This window comes from Neofelis nebulosa, chromosome 3, assembly GCF_028018385.1.
Source record: "Neofelis nebulosa isolate mNeoNeb1 chromosome 3, mNeoNeb1.pri, whole genome shotgun sequence".
NCBI lineage: Eukaryota > Metazoa > Chordata > Mammalia > Carnivora > Felidae > Neofelis > Neofelis nebulosa.
The window spans coordinates 136,301,378-136,321,553 of NC_080784.1; the positions used below are offsets into that span (position 1 = coordinate 136,301,378).

Consider the following 20,176-nt stretch of genomic DNA (forward strand, 5'->3'; position numbering starts at 1 on the left):
GTCAACAATGTCGCTATGTACTATGTAAAGACATGTGTACTTAGTCCTATTTTATTATTTGCTCACATGACAGACACACTTTCAAATATTAGCAGCCTCTATTATATATGACTTTGCCTAGTACTTTGGGAAAATGGAGCTTTTTCCCATCACTGGAATATTAACATTTGAAGCATTTCTGCTTCTCACTATAGCTATGAACCATGTGGGGCATTTAATTCATCAAAGAGAGATATTCCCAAGGTCTCCGTGATGAGTCTGTGAATAGCCATGCCAAAGTTACCTGCCACAATTATAGAGTGAGTGTCAGGACCCGAGCAATTTAGAAATCTCTTTCTTCTATCTTGGGAGGCTTTGCTTTCATCTAGTCTCAAGAATAATAAATGGCAATAGTTCTTGTAAAGGGACTTTCTTTCAATTTTTATATCTATTTAGGATAGACTAGCTTAGTAATGATGAAGTATGTGTCACTATATACGCTATCTTTTTTCCTTTTTATTTCCTCCTGTCATTCTCTTCCTTAGGATGCTAATGAAAACCATGAAGCCCAAATAATGAGGTCAGAGTTGTTATAATCACCAGCCCATTCTGAAGAGTCCAAGCAGATTTGGGGTGTCCCACTGTGCTACATGATCCAGAAATTCCCCCTGGCTCGTATACTTTTATAAAGGTTGAATTTAAATACCACATTATAGGTACTTCTTCATGAGAATTGGATAAGAATTCAATTTTCCTTGCAAGGTAACTATGCACATTAAGATACACTTACATGTACACAGAAATATATAGCAGTGTTCTATGAAAGGCAGTTTCAACTTGTATTTTTTGCAATGAATAATCTTGTATATGTGTAATTTTGTACATGTACAGATATATGATGAATTTTGATAAGTGACAGTTCTGGAAATACCATCTAATCATGAAATAGACAATTCCCTTGTGCCTATTTGTAGCTAATTCCCTACCCACACTTCCCAACCATGACAACCACTGATATGCTTTCTAATTCTATAGTTTTTCTTTTTTTAGAATTTCATATAAATGGAATTATACCATATGAAGTCTTTTGTGTCTAGGCATTACTCACTTAGTGTAATACTTTTGACATTTATCCATATTATTGCATGCATCAACAGTTCATTCTTTTTATTGCTGGGTAGTATTCCATTTTATGAGTGTACCCAAAATTGTTTATGCACTAATTGATCAACAATTGGTCTGTTTTCAGATTGGAGCTATTAAATACGAAATAAAGTTGATATGAACATTAAAGTTTTGGTTGAACATGTTTTCTTTCTATGTGGGTAAATATTAGCACACTGCTCTGCTGGGTCTTATAGTTAGTAAATAATTAAGTTTGTAAGAACCCACGCATCTCTTGCAAAATGGCCCAAACATTTTATATTTCTACCAGCCAAACTTAACATTTTCAGTCTTAATTTTATACTTTGTAGAGGATGTGGAATAGTAGCTCATTACAGCTTAAATTTGCATTTCCCTAATGACTAAAAATGCTGAACATCTTTCCATGTGTTATTTGCTATTTCTCTATCTTTGATGAAATGTCTAATTCAGATCTTTCACCCATTTTTTTCATTGGGTTTGTTGTCTTATTATTTCTATGAGTTATTTATATACTTTTAAAACAAATTCTTTAATCAAATATTTGATTCACAATATATCCCCATTCCTGTGACCTGGGCTTTTGTTCTCTTAAGGATATCTTTTTGAAGAGCAAAAGTTTTAATTTTGATAAAGTCCAACTTATCAACTTATTTTTATGGTTAGAGATTTTTATGTCCTAGTAAGTCTTTGACTAACACAAAGTCATAAGGTTTTTTTCTCTTCTGTTTTCCTCTCTAAGTTTTATGATTTTAGCTCTTACATTTAGGTCTATGAACCATTTCAAGTTAATTTTCTGAGTGATGTCAAGTAAGGATAGAGGATTATTTAATGAATATGCAATTTTTCCAGCATCATCTGTTGAAATGACTATTCCTTTCCCACTGAACTAACTTGGCACATATGTCAAAAACAAAAGATGATGTGTGTGAGAGTCCTATTTCTGGACTCTCTTTTCTATTGATCTCTATGTCTCTCTTTATATTGGTAAGACACTATCTTGATTATTTGTGGTATTATATTGAGTCTTAAATCAAGTATCATATTTCAACTCTGTTTTCCCTTTCAAGTTGTTTTTGCTATTCTAGATAATTTTTATTTCCATGTAAGGTTTACCTTCAGATTGTCAATTTCTACAAATAAATTTTTTTCTGGATTTTTTTGTTAGAATTATATTGAGACTATAGGTAAACTTTAAGAACATTAATATCTTATTGATTTTGACTATTCTAATTGATGAACATAGTATATTTCCTGATTTATATAGTTCTTTTTTCATAAATGTTTAGTAGTTTTCAGGATATGTGTCCTGTACATATTTTCTTAAATATATCTCTAATTTTTGACATTTGTGTTGTCCTAAAATTATATTTTTTATTTCAATTTCCAATTGTTCAATGTTAGTGTATAGAAATACAAAGAATTTTTATAAATTGACATTGTATCATGTGACCATTAGTTCATTTATTATAGTAACTTCACTTGTAGATTCTCTAGAATTTTCTATATAAATTATCATGTTGTCTGTGAATAAACAGAGTTCTACATCTTCCTTTCCTAATATGTATGCTTTTTATTCCTTCCTATTACTTTTTGCTCTGGCTAGGATTTCTGGAGTGGTAGAAGGAGGCAATCTTACCTTATGTCCAATCTTAGGGGGAAAGCATTCCATCTTTCACCAGTAAGTACAATATTCTAACTAAACTTTTTATAGATGAACTTTGTTAGGTTAAGTTCCTTTTATTTCTAATTTGCTAACAATCTTTATCATGAATGGCATTATATTTTGTAAAAAAATTTTTTTTGGTATCCATAGAGATGATTTTTTTTAATTTACAAAAAAAAAGATTAAAAAAAATTGATTTTTAAATGGCTAACCAAGTTTTCCTTCCTGGGATAAAATCCACTGGCCTTGATTTATTATCCTTTATATATGAAGCTGAAGTCAGGATATTAGGGCCAGAGACTTTAAAATATAGCAAATAAAATAAGAGTAAAGATTAAATATAATGCCTAGGGAACCTATTTGGTTGATAAAACTGTCAAGAAATGCAAGGAAGTGATTGATACAAATGTCTGTGTAGTAAAATAGAGTTATAAGTTAAGTGGGGGAGGAAGATGGCGCAACAGGGCACAAGAGAGAGACTTCTGTGATGCCTAAAATGTTACATTTCTTGACCTAGGTGGTGATTTCTAGAGTATCTGTCTTATATAAATTCACCAACAGGGCACTGGGGTAGCTCAGTCAGTTAAGCGTCAGATTCTTGATTTTAGCTCAGGTCATGATTTCATGGTGATAAGACTGATCTCCTGATCAGGCTCCATGCCCTTCCCATGCACACACGTACCTGCTCTCACTCTCACGCTCTCTCTTTTTCTCTCTCAAAGTGTGTGTGTGTGTGTGTGTGTATATATATATATATATATGTATATATACGTATATATACGTATATATACGTATATATACATATATATGTGTGTGTGTATGTATATGTGTATATATATACATATATATGTGTGTGTATGAGTGTGTGTATATATGTTATTGATGGTTTTCCTTATCATATGCATTTTATAAAAAAAATTTTTTGAGAAAACAATAAAGTATCTTTAAGCTTCCTATAGCTTCAAATTTTATATTTTCTACTGTCTGCTAAACTCTTCGAAAAGAAATTAAGTTTTCTGGACCAACTAACTATCTTACTGCCAAAAATCTGATGTTAAATTGATATCAGACTAAATATTTGATGAAGGAAATGAAGCTTGCTTTCTTTCTTTCTTTCTTTCTTTCTTTCTTTCTTTCTTTCTCATAAGACACAGAAGAATGAAAATCTCAGAATTTTCAAGAAAGGAACAGTATCAAGAATATGTTTTGTTCTAAATAACAGAGTGAAGCTAAAAATAATCATTCTTTCTCTTCCCTCTTCCTTATTAAATTCTTAACTGTTCAATTAGTCCAAACTTAAGAAAACAACGGTATACTAATGGCCATAGGTAAGAAAGGTACTCAAGCAGGAAGGCCTGCTGGAAACAAACAGAAGTAGAAGTTCATTGTGGAAAAGAATCTGAAGCATTTTATAATCTAGAAAACAAGAATTCCCTCATGCTTCAACCCACAGATTAATAAGCAGCATTATCTTACGGAGGACCATATTTTTCTACCTCTTGAAATCAGTCAAGCAAAACCAAAGTTAATAAAAATATATTAACAAAATAGTAACTTTTTGAATTTTCTGAAAATTGCATGGGGCTAAAAAAAATGAACTAGATATTTCTAGTTCTCTTGCATAATACTTTACAGATGATTTATGGAAACTCCATTTATTCTTGTAAGGCCATCGAGGAATCTTTTAGTAAATTATAATATTTAGTAAATTCAAAAAATGCCTGACTTTCAAAGAGAAGATTTTGCCTTAGAAGAACTTGAATCCATAAATGGAGTTACCATGGAGTTACTTATTTCCCTAGTTTCCTCAGAGAATAGGTTCAGACCAACCAAAAAACAGGTGATTGTTCTCTTGATGAGAGTGTAAGATAATCATTTATTTACCCTCCATGATGGTCAAAGGATCTTCCACTTTAGGGCGCAGGATATTAGGGCCAAAGACAGTGGCCAAGTTCTGCACACTCATTTTGTTAACTCCAGAATAGGATTGCACTTCATCCAAGAACCTGTTGGATATAAGAACATGAACAAAACAATGGGATCAAACTTGTCAGTGGAAGAAAATGGGCTATTGGGAAATTTATTAACTATAATATGTTCAAATACAATTACGGAGGCAAAATTATTTAGAAACTCAAACATCTCTCAGTCAAATGTGGAGAAAATATATTGCAAATGATTAAGGATCAAACTTGAGGGATCATAGCAAATATCACCTTTGGCCTGGCTTGGCTTGGTTTCCTCTGTCAATCACAGAAACAGGTGTGTTTAGATAATGCTAATATGGACTTGAGATTCAAGAATATGGATTTTCTTCCAATCCTTAAATAAAACATTAAATTTATAAATGTATTCAATTCGAGAACTATAAATAAGATCATATGGTATAATCCTTTATTTCAGAGAGGCAGATCAACCCTCTTTGTCAAGTAATTTGTGAGCTTCAAATTTATAGTCTATTAAAAAATGAGATCAAACATGGTTTAAATTAAAACCTTACTTCCACTGATATGAAACTTTCTAAGCACAAATTGCTTCAATTTATTAGGTGTTAAAGAATAAGAGGCATGAAATAGACTTTTTCCCGAATGATTTTAGTAGGAGGGATCGTTTCTATCGTCTTTTGGCCTTTTTGCATTCCCCATCCCCCTCTTCATTTCTAAATTTCATGGCTTACTAATTGTACTTATGAGACAAAGAAGAAGTGATAAAAAAAGAACTTACTATTATTTAAAATAATATATTTTATGTGTCAGTCATTGTGATAACTTATTAAATTCTCAGAGAACTCTGTGAGGTAAATGATATGATTATCTCCATTTTACAGATGAGACACATGAGGCACCAGAAAGGTTAAGAATATTCTCCAAGGACACAGAAGTAACAGGTGGCAGACCTGAGATTTGAACCCAGATTGTCTGACTCTAGAGTTTGTACTCTTTTTTTTTTTTTTTTTTTTTTTTTTTTACATTTTTTATTTTATTTTTGGGACAGAGAGAGACAGAGCATGAACGGGGGAGGGGCAGAGAGAGAGGGAGACACAGAATCGGAAACAGGCTCCAGGCTCCGAGCCGTCAGCCCAGAGCCTGACGCGGGGCTCGAACTCACGGACCGCGAGATCGTGACCTGGCTGAAGCCGGACGCTCAACCGACTGCGCCACCCAGGCGCCCCGAGTTTGTACTCTTGACAACTCCCCTGTGACTTTGAAGAAAGGCCCCTATTCCACATATTCATTACTGTTATACAGTGCAAGCTATAGTAAAACTGAAGGACGAAAACCTCAAACTACTATTTCTTATTCGAAATAGCTGAAATTAAAAGCCTGCTTAAATGTTTCAAGAGAAGTTAAGTTTTCCTATTGAGGAGCTAAAGATTTGTAATATGGTTCTCAAGAAAGAGCCTTTATCCCTTTTACTTGAAGAGATTGTTCCTCTTTCTCATCCAACACAACAGCTTGAATTAGTTCAAAGTCTTGGGACAGAACCCCTATGTGTTGGTGAATCTATGTGATCAGTGAAACTGATTTCTTTCCTTTTTAAATTATGAAACCTAAGCTCATATTTGCTTCCTACCATCACCAGAAAAAGTTATGGTAGAAGGTTTTGGAATTTCTTCTCAGTTACAGTTGACAGTGAACTCCTCAGTGTCCAGCATTAGTCTTAAACTACATAGTTCCCAGTCTGCTAAGCATTTATATAATCATGACACAAAAAGCACATGCAAATAATATACTGTACTGAATTAAAAAGTGAATTACTTAAAAATAAACTGGGAAGCTTCCATTTAAGATACCTACAGTGATGTATAGTGCCAATCACCATCTCTCTTTTGAGATTTAAGATGCGTCAATTTTATATCTTCATTTTTTTAGGTTTTATTTAAGTTCCAGTATTGTTAACATACAGTGTAATTAGTTTCAGGTGTATAATTTAGTGATTCCATGCTTACATACCACACCCGGTGATCATCACAGCAAGTGCCCTCCCTAATCCCCATCACCTATTTCACTCATTCCCCCCACCCACCTCCCCTCTGGTAACCATCAGTTTGTTCTCTATAGTTAAGACTCTGTGTCTGGGTTTGCCTCTCTCTTTTTTTCTCCTACGACTGTTTTGTTTCTTACATTCCACATACGAATGAAATCATATGGTTTATTAAACAGGGGCAGACACGGCACATACCAACCCAGGCCATAAGTTAAATGAACATGAGTGAGAGATTTACCAGGTACAATTACTGTCCTAACAGAATTGAATGATAATGTCTTTTCAATGAGTCTTGAGGTAGGAGAGGAATAGAAAATAATATTTATTCAATTTAAAATAGAATTTAAATTTAAAAACAACTATCTGAAATGTGTTTTCAGGACTCTTTTACCTAGGGGGATGCATGGAAAGGGTAAGAAAATTGTATAAAGACACATAAGAAGTCAGTGGTAGAAACTGGACTCCCACGCAGGCCTTCCTCATGCCAAGGGAGATGCTCCTTCTCTTAATTAAAGGTACATGCAGCAGGTACAAACAACTTTGATGGAAGTTCAAAGCAACATATCTTTAGTATGTAGAAGTAAGTCAGACTGAGAAACAATAAATTATACAATTGAGCAATTTTCATGGTCAAAGAAACCTTTGAGATCATCTTGCCAAACTTCTTAATTTTACAGAGGCCAACACCAGAGCTCAGAGTAGTTCAGTGATTTTATTCACTGTCAGAAGTAAATTAGTGTCAGGCTAAACACAGTCTTCTTCTGTTTAGTTTTGTCTTTAGGACTATTCTTACCTGCAAATATACTTCAGGAGGTTGTAATTGACCACAGGCAAACTCTTCACCTGCTTTGCTAATTCCTTAATGCCCTGAGTACAAAGAAATAGAGAATAAATGTTATTGAAGTGTTAGCCTTGCAATGGAAACAAATACAAATGAGTACACAGGTTTTTTTTTTCATTAGTTTCACATATTATCAGTGAAGAATCCTGTCCTGAAAACTTGCCACGATTACAGAGAGCATTTCACAAATATTTTCAAAGATGGGAAAAAGTATTTCAAATATTTCCGTAAGTACTCTTTGTGGAGAAATAAATTTCAGTGAAGCCTTTTACCATTCTTAATACTCGCTCACAACTGATTGAAAAGGGAGGACTGCCTCATTTATAATAAGGCTATTTGGGGAAAAAGTAGCTTAGTGTAGTGAGAGTCTTTCCCATTTCTGGCATGCCCCAAACATAGACATGTGTCTACTGACAAATAAGTCTCAAGATGGGCCATGTCTAGGATACACTGTTAGGGGTGGGATGGAGAATAAAAAGCCTACTCTTCCTAGAAATTTCACAAAGGTATTAATTGCTTTGGTTCTTCCCATTGTAAAACTTCTTCCAAAATGTAAATGGTCCCAGAAAAGTTAATGGATAATGTAATCTAATCTGTTCTTCTTCCTGAAAAAGGCCAGATGGTAAATATTGCAAGCTTTCTGGGACATATGGTCTCTGTCTCAACTACTCAACTCTCCTGTTGTGGTGCAAAAGCAGCCACAGACAATATTACATAATAGAGTAAAACTTCATTTATAAAAACAGGCAGCAATTTCTATAAGAGTGCCAAGAAAATCCAGTGGAGGAAACAACAGTCTTTCCAACAAATGATTTGGAGACAACTGGATATCCATATGCCAAAGGATGAAGTTGGACCTTTCCTCATATCATAAACAAAAATTAACTGAATTTGGATCATAGACCTAAATGTAAGAGCTAAAGCTACAAAAGTCTTATAAGAAAATATAGGAGTAAATCCTGACGACCTTAGTTAATGTCTTCTTAGATATGACATTAAACGCACAAGTGACAAAAGAAAAATAGATAAATTGGACTTCATTGCAATTAAAAACTTTCATGCTTTAAAGGACATCATCACAAAACTGAAAAGACAACTGATAGAATGGGAGAAATACTTGCAAATCATATATGTGATATGAGACTTGTAATCTAAACTGTAAAGAACTCTCGCAAACTCAGTAATAATAAAACAAATAATCCAATTAAAATGGGAAAATGATTTGAATAGGTGTTTTTCCAAAGAAAATATGTGAACAGCTACTAAATACATGGAAAGATGTTTAACATCATTAAGCATCAGGGAAATGCAACTCAAGTTCAATTAGGTATCAGTTTACACACATTAAGATGGCTGTGATAAAAAAGAGACATAACAACAAGTGTTGGCAAAAATGTGGAGCAGTTGGAGTCTGCACATATTGCTGATGGGAATTTAAAATGATAAAGCCTCTTTAGCAAACATGGAGTTACATATGGTACAGCAATTCTGCTTCCTACGTACATACCCAGGAGAAATGCAGACATATGCCCATGCCAAGCTTTGTACATGAGTATTCACAGCACCATTTTTAATAATAATGTCCATCAAACAATGGAAACAATCCACATATTGCAACTGATGAATGGATAGATGAATAAGTAAATAAAAGGCATGAAATACTGATAGGTGTTTTAGGGTGGATGAACCTTGAAAACAGTGAAAGAAACTGGTCACAGAAGACAATATAGTGGATGATTCCATTTATATGAAATATCCAGAAGAGGCAAATCTATAGATACAGAAAGGAGATTAGTAGTTGCCAACAGCTGGGGAAGGTGGGGTCAGTTATGGAGTTTGTTATAGGATGATGAAAATGTGCTAAATATTCTAAAATTAGATTTTGATGGTTGCACAACTCTTGAGAATACAGTTCACCCTTGAACAATGTGGGGGGTTAGGGATGCCGACCACCCCCACACTCAAAAATCAATGTATAACTTTTGACTCCCCCAAAACTTAACTATTAACAGCCTTTTGTTGGCTGGAAGCCTTGCTGATAAGCAGTTAATTAGCAAATATTTTGTATGTTATATGTATTATATGTTGCATTCTTATAAAAAGTAAGAAAATCACAAGGAAGAGAAAATACATTTAGAGTACTGTACTGAAAAAAAATCTATGTGTAAGAGGACCCACACAGTTCAAACCCCTATGGTTCGAGGGTCAACTGTATACTAAAATGCGCTGAATGTATGCTTTATATAGGTGATTGTATGATGTGTGAATTATATCTCAAAGCTGTTTAAAAAATGGTAGATAAGATTTGGTAGAAGGCATTGTTGAGAGTAATTTAGGGGGTACATAATGAAAAGGGGAATATGAAATAAGACATCCACTTTATTCATGGAATGTTTGACCTGATGTAGCCCCACAATTAACCAGTTAGAGGAGCAAAGTGGGAAGGAGGGTTCACTTCATTTATTCAGCTGCACTTTTCTTGCTGATAAGGGAGGGGATTAAAAATGGGACCTGTGTTGTGTATGTAATATCTAAATGTGTGTAATGTCAATAAATAGAATCCTGGAAAACAATCCAAGGATGGGGCAAGGGGAAATTTACAAATGAAAAACTAAGAACATTGACAAAAAACCCAAATTAAGGCTTTTTTAGAAATAAATGTACCAACTTACAGCTTCCTCTTCCTTACTGAGCAGTTTGGCACAGGACAAAAAATCTTCATACTTTGCATAAGGAATAACTGGTTCTGGAAGTTCTCGGAGATACAGTTTAAGAAGTGATGCCACTGTGTGTACATCTGTGTTGCTGTGGAGATAGAAGTGGGAAGATACTCTTTGCAGTAAAATTTATACCATCCGATATATTCTTTCATCAAATACACATCTATGAGTCAGAGTTCTGAGTTGCCAATGAAATCCATAAATTCAGCTTTCAAGAAGCATACACTTAGCTAATGCCCATGAAATGCTACAACAGGTGGAGACGACAGGGATCTGGAAGGACTCTTAGAAGCTTCAGTGTGCTTTGAAAATATTCAAAAGTTCAAGCATTTTTCGTTTGTGTGTACTTGATGTTACTACACTTGATCTTAGCCAAAGGTTGAGAAGCGATGTGTGTACTTGATGTTAAGCCAAAGTGTTAACTTTAGGGGCTCCTGGGTGGCTCAGTCAGTTAAGTGTCCAACTCTCAATTTTGGCTCAGCTTGTGATCTCATGGTCATGATCAAGCCCCACATGGGGCTGCACACTGACAACACGGAGCCTCCCTCTCTCTTTGCCCCTCCTCTCTCTCAAAGAAAAATAAATAAAAATTTTAAAAAGTGTTAAAAACAATGCCAATATACCAGACTCTAAATGAAATATAATACAATTTACAAAAAATACCAAATCCACCTCTATATGCATGTATGTATTCAGTGTCACAATTAATCACTTCTGAGGCTTAGGTTCATTTCTTATTCTTTAGAAGACATTGGTGACTGGTTATAGATATCAGAAACTTAGTATGACATGTTATAACTTTTTAAGCAGAACTTATTTTGAAGGTGATTGATTTTCAGCATGATTTCTTGTCTAATATTCTAAGATAGTTGGAAATCCTTAGAGTCTTCTAGAAAGAGAAGGAATATACTACAAAAACAAACAATGAAAACACAACCTGTCCTTTGTATAATGTGCAAAATTTATTTTTATTCCCTGCTGACTACCAGAGTGACAGGATAATTTCCTAAAATACTAATTTACATTTTATGCTCTCTATCTCCACGTTAATCCATGAAGACGGCAGACAGTAAAGATGAAAATGGGTGGTTTTTATTTACATTTATTTATTTATTTATTTATTTATTTATTTAAATGTGTATTTATTTATTTTGGGGGAGGAGAGAGAGAGTAAGTGGGAGAGGGACAAGGAAAGAGAGAGGGAGAGAGAGAATCTTCAGCAGGCTCTACACTCAGTCCAGAGACTGACACAGGGTTCCATCTCTCCATCTCAGGAACCATGAGATCATGACCTGAGCTGAATCAAGAGTTGGACACTTAACCAACTGAGCCACCCAGTCACCCCATTTTATTATTTTTATTTTGGGTGAGGAGGACAGGTGTAGCAAAGAGAAATTGGTGGGCAGGGAGTGAAAGACCATCTGGCCCTGAGAAGTGGAAGAGAGGTAGTGAAGAAGGTCAGGAATCCTGTAAATATTGAGAATGAACATCTCACACCTCATTCCCAGACTGTGCGGCAGGAAGTGACCTGTCCCCAGAGGGGTATTTCTTGAGGGCTGGAACACAGTTCAATTTCCTGCCTCAGTGAATATTCTCTTGCCCAAGGGTGACACAGAAGCAGAGTTGAAATCACCGAACTACATGGGCTGGGACAATGGTCATCTTAGTTCTCAATTTTGAAATCAAATAGTTGATTTCATCAATGATTTCCCACACGCCTGCTCTGTATTGAACATTATAGAAAACACAGTGGCTAGAACCTCAAAGAGTTAAAAAAAAAAGATTATTCCAGCCTGCTCGCAATTTATAATCTAGTGAGGACAGGGAATATGAACTAGATAATAACACAAGTGTATAATTGCAAAGCGTGGTAAGTAGTAATAAGGAGAAGTGTTGGGTGATATCTAATAGCAAGACAGGACTAATAACAAGACAGGGTTGGATGGCTTCTCTGAGGAAATGATGCATAGACCAAGGTGTAATAATTAACCAAGTGGGAGCAGAAGCACCAAAGAAGGCATTCCTGATTAAAGCAAGGCAGGTAAGCAGAGCCCAAAGTGGGAGGGAACGTCCTGCCCTTGAGGAGCGAACAAAAAAGCTAAGGGAGAGCCAAGCTCAGGGTGGGCCTGCATGAGGTTTGCGTGTATGCAGCATCCTTGGAATCTGGGTCTCTACCTTCCCCCAAATCAGATGGGGCAAAGGCTGAGCTTTTTCATTTCACAGTTGAGGTCAGTCAGAGTGGGCATTTTGTTAACCTTCTTGCAGATGTTAAAATAATGGAGGTGATCTGATAGGGCCTGTCTTAAATTAATTCTGTTCTTTCACAATTAAACATGTTTTCCCTCTTAAAATTCTGAATTGATAAGCAATATAGAAGTCAACTCAAAGGCTAGTTAAGAAAATAAAAATCACATCTCTGGGACATCTTGAAAACTGTTTCTAAGCTCCTTAATTCCTCAAATTACTTTCTACAGAATTTTTAAAAAAGAGATAGTCCTAACAAAGTACCAATAGTAAGAAAAGGAAGACACTATTTTCTGTTTTATGGAAAAAACACTATTTCATGCGTATCAAAGCTCTTCTGTGTTTCTCTTGTTATCTAGTGAAGCACAGCCATCAGCAGTAAGAGAACCACAACTCGGGGCAGAATATGCAGTGCAATCAACTATTACAATAAATGATTCCATGTTTTGATTCCACTCTAACCCAACCCATGACTAGGTTGGATGTGTTGCCTTCAAAGACAATGACCACTTTGTTAGGGTTATAGGGAGGTACAGAGAAAAACAGAAAAATAAAATACAAAATAAGTATAACTTCAATACATGAAGTAGGTTATCCATCATTTGCATGACTATATACATAGAATATATACAAATATTTGTGAAATAAATGCAACAAATAAATAATACAAATAATAATAAATAAGAAATATATATTTAATAAAAAATCTGTTCTAGTATTTCAGTGATTGACTTTGCGTTGCAATGACTCTCCCCAGTACACTGTTCTTGAGGGAACTTGCTTGATACTTGTATTATTTAGTTTCTAATGAAGTAGAGCTGTAGTACTGAGGACGTGTGAACGCTAGATGGCACCATTGCAAAGTTAGAGTAATCAGATGGCGCGAAAATTATGAAGGATGAAAGGCTGCAGAATCATTCTTCATCCACCAGCAATTTTCTTAGCACAAGAGCTGCAGTAATGCTCCAAGAATAGAAATATTTGAGCTATGAATCAAGGTAAGAGATGTGGATAGGATGATGATTTTATTCCTTCCCTAAAGTGATACATTACATTAGCTTTCTAGCATTATAGTATACACCTACATATTGTTAATTGTATAGAAACGATGGAGAAAATATAGAAACAATGGAGAAAAAAATGACCAAATGCTTTTCCTCTTTTTTTTCCAATTAACGAAGGGTTAAGGGTTTTGCTTCAGGATCAAATCTTAAAAATATATTACCTCCTTTTTGGGGCTTTATTATACTTAGGTTATTTTGTGGAAATAGAGACACCTACGTTTCCCTGGTGTTCTCATTTTTAGCTTTGTCCTTTCCACTGAATGGAAGAAAACAATTGCTTCTGTGAAGACTTCAGCATGTGTTCTAGTTCACCTCAAGGGGCTCGCAGTCCGTCCGCCCTTCTGGCCAGAACACCACCTACTGCAACATCAAGTCTGGTGTTTGAAAAACCTTTTTGTATATCTACTGTACAAAATGGTGGCCGTCCGCATCTCTCTGCCCAGCCTGTCTCTTACTGAAAACCCATAACTTTGCCTGTTTAATATTTGCTTCCTATGGACAGTCAAATAAGTATATACTAACATTATGTAATAATTGCCCAATGTACCAGGGGAACGTGCCATCTTTGTCTCAAAGAAATATATTTCAGACTTCATCAAAGTGAAGTGAAGTGACTGTACTGTGGCAAAAGTCTATGTACAAGGGAGAATTAAGATACCTAACCTGGTTAACAACAACAACAACAACAACAACAACAACAGCAGCACCTCTAGACATGTATCACTCTATGTCAGGCTTTCACAGCAGTCCAGTGAGCAGGTCCTGCTACTAACCCTATTTTGGGTACTTGGACAGGAAACCACACTGGTATGAAATTCTTTCTGGCTAAGCACTAAGATATGAGAGGTTTTAAAGTCATGCTCTTTTGGTAGAAATTCAAGACTATTTGTTAATGTGAAATCATTATACAGATCTCAGGTCTCTTCCCCTAACCTGGTGGTAGGATCTGTTTTTTTCAGAAATTAAGATAAGGAATCATGTACATTCTATCCAGTGATCCTGAATAAAGAAGCTAGAATAGCAGGAGATGCCCTGGAGCATGTCCCTTAATTGATCGATATATGATCAATTTTTGTTTCATTTTATATTACACTTGGACCTTAATTTTGAGTCCTACGTCCTCACTTGCAGTCTGTTTACCAAATTAAAGGGAGGATTTCATGAGACTTTCAAGGAACAACCTAATTTTACAGTCTCATGAGTGTGCCATTGGTCATTCTGGAATCTTTCTATCAGTAATAGTTCCTGAAACTAATGGTGGGCACGGCTTCATGAAACATGCTGGGTGAAACAAATGAACAACATAGATCTTTTTGTCCCCCATGGGCTTATATTTCTAACTAATCACCATCAATACTTTTCCATATCACAACATGCCTCATTTTGTTCTACTTTGTAATACCTCCTGTATATTCTAGCTGCTAAGTCCCTGTCAGGTGTGAGATCTTAAGAACATTCTTTACGGTTCCTGGAAATTGTCTGCCCTATTTATAATCTATGTACGATACAGGCTTCTCACTAATCTTAACAGGGATAAAAGAAGTCTCACAACAATCCTTCCTTGCTCAACTTCTATCCCCACACCCTCTTCCCTGATAAACAGACTCTCATACATGGATCAGTCCAAATGCCACAGTAATTACAAGTATAATACTACACAGACAAAACCTTGAAACTTGTAAGCCTTAAAATTAGAAATGGGAATTTTTCAGGGCACCTGGATGGCTCAGTCGGTTATGTGAGCGACTTTGGCTCAGGTCATGATCTCACGGTTTGTGGGTTCGAGCCCTACATCAGGCTCTGTGCTGACAGCTCGGATCCCAGAGCCTACTTTGGATTCTGTGTCTCCCTCTCTCTCTGCCCCTCCCCCATTCATCCACTCTCTCTCCATCTCTCTCTCTCTCTCTCTCTCTCTCTCTCTCTCTCTCTCTCTCTCTCAAAAATAAACATTAAAAAACTTAAAAAAAGAAGTGGGAATTTTCACTCTGGATACTATGCACAGAACACAATATAATCTGTTGATTTTACTTCATAGAGTCAATTTCCAGTGCACCCACACAGGAAATTATTGAAAATATTGTGTACTTATTTGCAATACATGCACATGCGCGTGCACACACACACACACACACACACACACACTAAGATGACCTAAAATTTGCTTTGGATTAAGAAAAAAAAAAGGTCATATCCATCAAATTCCTGGGAAAACATACAAGAAACTGAAGACGTTCAGATGCAATACGAAGTTGAACACTGCTGCTCAATTGTCTTAAACAGCATGTTGTTCTTTCCACCAAATTCACCATGGCATAGGAAAGCACATCTGAAGGTGGTAAGCAGCTCCAAACTAAACGTTTACAAGAAAAGTCTGATTCTGTTCAAACTTATTATTTTTTCTATTTATCTGTCAAAACTGGTATACTTATCAGCAGTGCAAAACTGATTCTGTCATGGCTCATTGTTATTATGTGTCAGCGCTGAATTATATACAACAGGACGGTTGTACCTGTCTTGATTACACTGAATTAGTGCTTGTGCCAAACAAGCCTCCTGGTTTAAAAGCAATGGTGATGGCAGAGAACTGCCTGATGGTCTCTACTATGGACTGAGTCGTGCCCCCTCCCTCATTCATGTGTTGAAATTCTAACCTCCGATGCGATGGTATTTGGAGATGGAACCTTTGGAAGATACTTGGGGTTAGATCAAGTTATGAGGATAGGACCCCTGGCTTGATGGAATTGGTTCCCTTATAAGAAGAGATACTGGAGAGCTTGCTCCCAGCCCCTTGCTCCCTTGTACTTATAGGGAAAAAGGCTGCATGAGCACAGGGTGAGAAGACAGCTGTCTACAAGCCAAAAAGAGAGCGCTTGTCAGAACCTGACTGAGCTGGCACCCTGATCTCAGCTTTCAAGGCTACAGGGCTGTGAGAAAATAAATTTCTTTGTTTAAGCCACCCACTCTGTGGTGTTTTGTTATGGCAGCCTGAGGTGACTAATAGAACTCCCAAATCTGCATCTTGTGAGCTTACCTATAAAACCATTAATAGTACTATCAAAGTACTAGGTAATGAAACGTTAGCAGAAAGTTAGAAATGTACTTGCAGATAATGTGACTTATGGATTAATACAATATTAATAATGTATTTGAGGTAGAAGACTTCCAAGGAAAGGAGGCAGTTTTGATATGGAATAGTCACAAGGACACAAGTTTAAATCCGGCCACTCTCTTACCCACTGGAGCATACTAGTTATGCTCCCGTCTGCCCAGTGTTCCCTGATGGAAGACAGGTGGGAGAAATGTTGGTCAGGAGACTCTGTTAAACCAAATTGTCACACTGACCTTTCCTTTCCTACTTCTAGAATTACTTATGTGTATAGACATATGTGTGTATAGACTTCCTTATAATGCCAGCTAAACACATACAAAGAATATTTGATAGTGTGATATACAACCCGACATACCACACACGTGAGCACATGCATGCATGATATGTGCCCACACACACTTACATGTGTATAAGATAGATAAAGTAACAAAATACTCTGCTGTGTAGCTCTAGGAAGATATTCCCTTGAGCAATATGAGTTTGGTGATTCCAAACAATAGACCCTTCAAATAGAAAGTAGCTAATATCCCCAAACAGAAAAAAAAGAGATATTTGTCCATTTGTTATTTGTTATGAATATTTCCCATAAGCAAATCTCTCATTTTATTATTATTATTATTATTGTTGTTGTTGTTGTTGTTGGCCACCTCACTCTCCTCTTCCTTATCTGGCCATCATTCTTTACCAGTCAACTCCCCAGTTTTTCTTCCTCTGCTGGCCTCTAAGTGCTATTTTCCTGGACCCTGTACAGACTCTCTGAATTTAGCTATCACTTTTCCACAATGACTACAAAGTACACCTCTCCACACCAGACCTTTCCATTTAATTCATAGATGTTCCCTTTCACACTTTGAACTCCATGTAAACACAGTTGGATAAAAACAACAAAAACCTTGCAATAAAATTATTCTTCCTTTACCATTTTCTCAACCATGGATGGCATCACCAGTCACACCAATAACCAAGAAACCTAGAAGTCAGCCTAAATTTTGCTCTTCCTGAGACCCTAAATCTAACCGTGGTTAATGATTCTCAGACTGAACTTCACAGTGGAATCCCCTAGAAAGTCTTAAAAAATACTGGATCTTATATATTCTGATGTAAAACCTTATGAATCAATTCCTTCTTCAGCAGTCTCATTGACACTGCTCAAGTTCAAGTACATATCACTCATCTCCATTGATGTAACAGCATGCTAGCTGGTTTTTCTGTTGCAAGCCTGTCTTCCTACACCCAGTCCCCTGATGTACACTTATAGGTGGTAATCATTAGTAGCAAATAAATATCAATGACAAACAAAATGCCCTTTTGTATAGCTTTTGAATGCTATGTTTGAATACAAAGGGCAAATGTATGAGCATATAGAGATAAATATATATATGTCACAAAGAAACGTACACTTAATAGAGAGTCAGAGTTGTCATCATTTAGTTAGTTTGGGGTAAGAGCATTGATTCACTTTATAAATAGCTGATGTGTCCTAGTAAATTAAAGTAAATTCTTGTATTAATGAATGAAAATAAAATCTGACTTTTTTCCATTACAGTACCAACATGCCTTCATTGGAGAGGAAACGCTAGTGGGATTGAGGCATTTATAAGGTTGACGTAGAATATTCAGAAAAGTTTCCTTAAAGCAGTATTATATTAGTATAGTTTTTTTTTTTTAACAGATTACCTTGTACATACGCACGCATTCACTTCCAACAACAACAAATGAAAACCTTAAGTTGCAAGTAGTAGATAAGTTCTGGAGATCTAATGCACAACATACCGGATATAGCCAATAATACTACTTAATAAACTTCAAAGTTGCTAACAGCACTGATCTTAATTGTCTCACCACAAAAAAGAAAGTGTAATTATGTGACCTGATTGGGGTGTTAGCTAACAATATGGTGGTAATCATATTGCAATATATAGATGTATCAAACCAACACAATGTATATCTTAAATTTTTACAATGGTATATGTCAATTATATCTCAATAAAAATAAATTAATTTAAAAAGAACCTAAGTGTAGTCAGCTACAAAATTAATCAACATGGCTATTAAAATGAGTTAATATGTTCCTCCAAGTCTGGTGATTTGGGACCTAAGTATCAATGTTATATATTAATTTACCTTAAAAGCAATATTCAAATGCACATGGTACATTCTTGTATTTTAAATGACATTAATATTGTCCAAACTTTTTAAAAGTTTATTTATTTATTTTGAGAGAGAGGGAGAGACTGCATGAATGGGGTAGGGGCGGAGAGTGAGGGAGAGAAAATTTCAGGCAGGCTCCATGCTGACACAGTGCAGAGCTGGATGCGGGTCTTGAACTCATGAACTGTGAGATCACGACCTGAGCCGAAATTGAGTTGGATGCTTAACTGACTGAGCCACCCAGGCACCCCGTTATTGTCCAAACTCTTAAGAGCCAAGTTACTAAAATTTTTTCCCTTAAAATTTTTCTATATAAATTAAATCTGAAGTCAATGAAGCTACAAAGATTCTCTTATTAAACTGAGATCCTACTCATATCAATAATGTATATAATTGCTTAGAAAAAGTATTGGCCTCACGAATTCTTTGAAAGTCACCAGAGATAAAGAGATTAGAGATAGTCTGTTTACATACCACAGAGATTTACTTTAAGGGTGTGGGTATCTCTACATACCATATATACACATACCACACACACATACCCCCCCCCCCCACAGACATTGTATACATTAAGTCTATATTTTGTTCTTTTTAGATTAAAAAAAAAAATGTATCCATGGTATGAAGTATGAAGAATGGTATGAAGAAAACTAAGACTCTTATTGATTGATTATGCATGTTAGACTCTGTTCTTTTCCTGGTGCCAGCTGATAGTCATTGCATTTATTTATTTGTTTCAGGAGAAAGTTCAAGCCTTTGAGATTCCACAGTGTGTCTATAGTTTCCAATGGGCAAACTAGATAGTTTTCTCAGGATTTTTAGTAAACATGAGCATTCTTAATCTAGGTTGGGAGTTCTGCTGAAGTAATATCTACATGTTAACACTTTCTCTGGCTGTTCTGTGGAATGTAATTTCCTAAATTCACCAAATGTAAAGTAAATGCCAAAAAAATCTAAGAATGATGAAAAAGATGAGAAGATTATTGTTGACTTAGATGACCTAAGGCAGATATAAAGAAACTATTCACAGTAAGAGGTATCTCACATTTCCTCTAGGATTGGCTCATTAAGAAAGACAGCTGGAAGAAATACTACACATTATCTAAGTATATTATGATTATGCATTTATATAATTAAATTTTATAAATGGTGAGCTTTCAGTTCTTACTTAAATGGGATATGCTATCTTTCCTAACATTTGACTCCTGATATACTGAAATTGAGGGCATTCTTTCATAGAGTTTACGTGACTCTACCAGTTTCCATGTCGTA

At 35.6% G+C, this 20,176-nt stretch overlaps 1 protein-coding gene across 8 annotated transcripts in view; it reads right to left on the minus strand.

Moving 5' to 3' along the window:
• Window positions 1-20,176, minus strand: part of ARHGAP24 (Rho GTPase activating protein 24) — a 671,369-nt gene that overhangs the window by 12,787 nt on the left and 638,406 nt on the right. For all 8 annotated transcript variants that reach the window (XM_058719598.1, XM_058719596.1, XM_058719597.1 and 5 more), the window contains 3 exons: window positions 10,289-10,421; window positions 7,569-7,642; window positions 4,673-4,794 (listed from right to left, as the gene is read on the minus strand). In XM_058719598.1, the coding sequence (XP_058575581.1) occupies window positions 4,673-4,794; window positions 7,569-7,642; window positions 10,289-10,421 (329 nt within the window). The remainder of the gene's footprint in view (window positions 1-4,672; window positions 4,795-7,568; window positions 7,643-10,288; window positions 10,422-20,176) is intronic.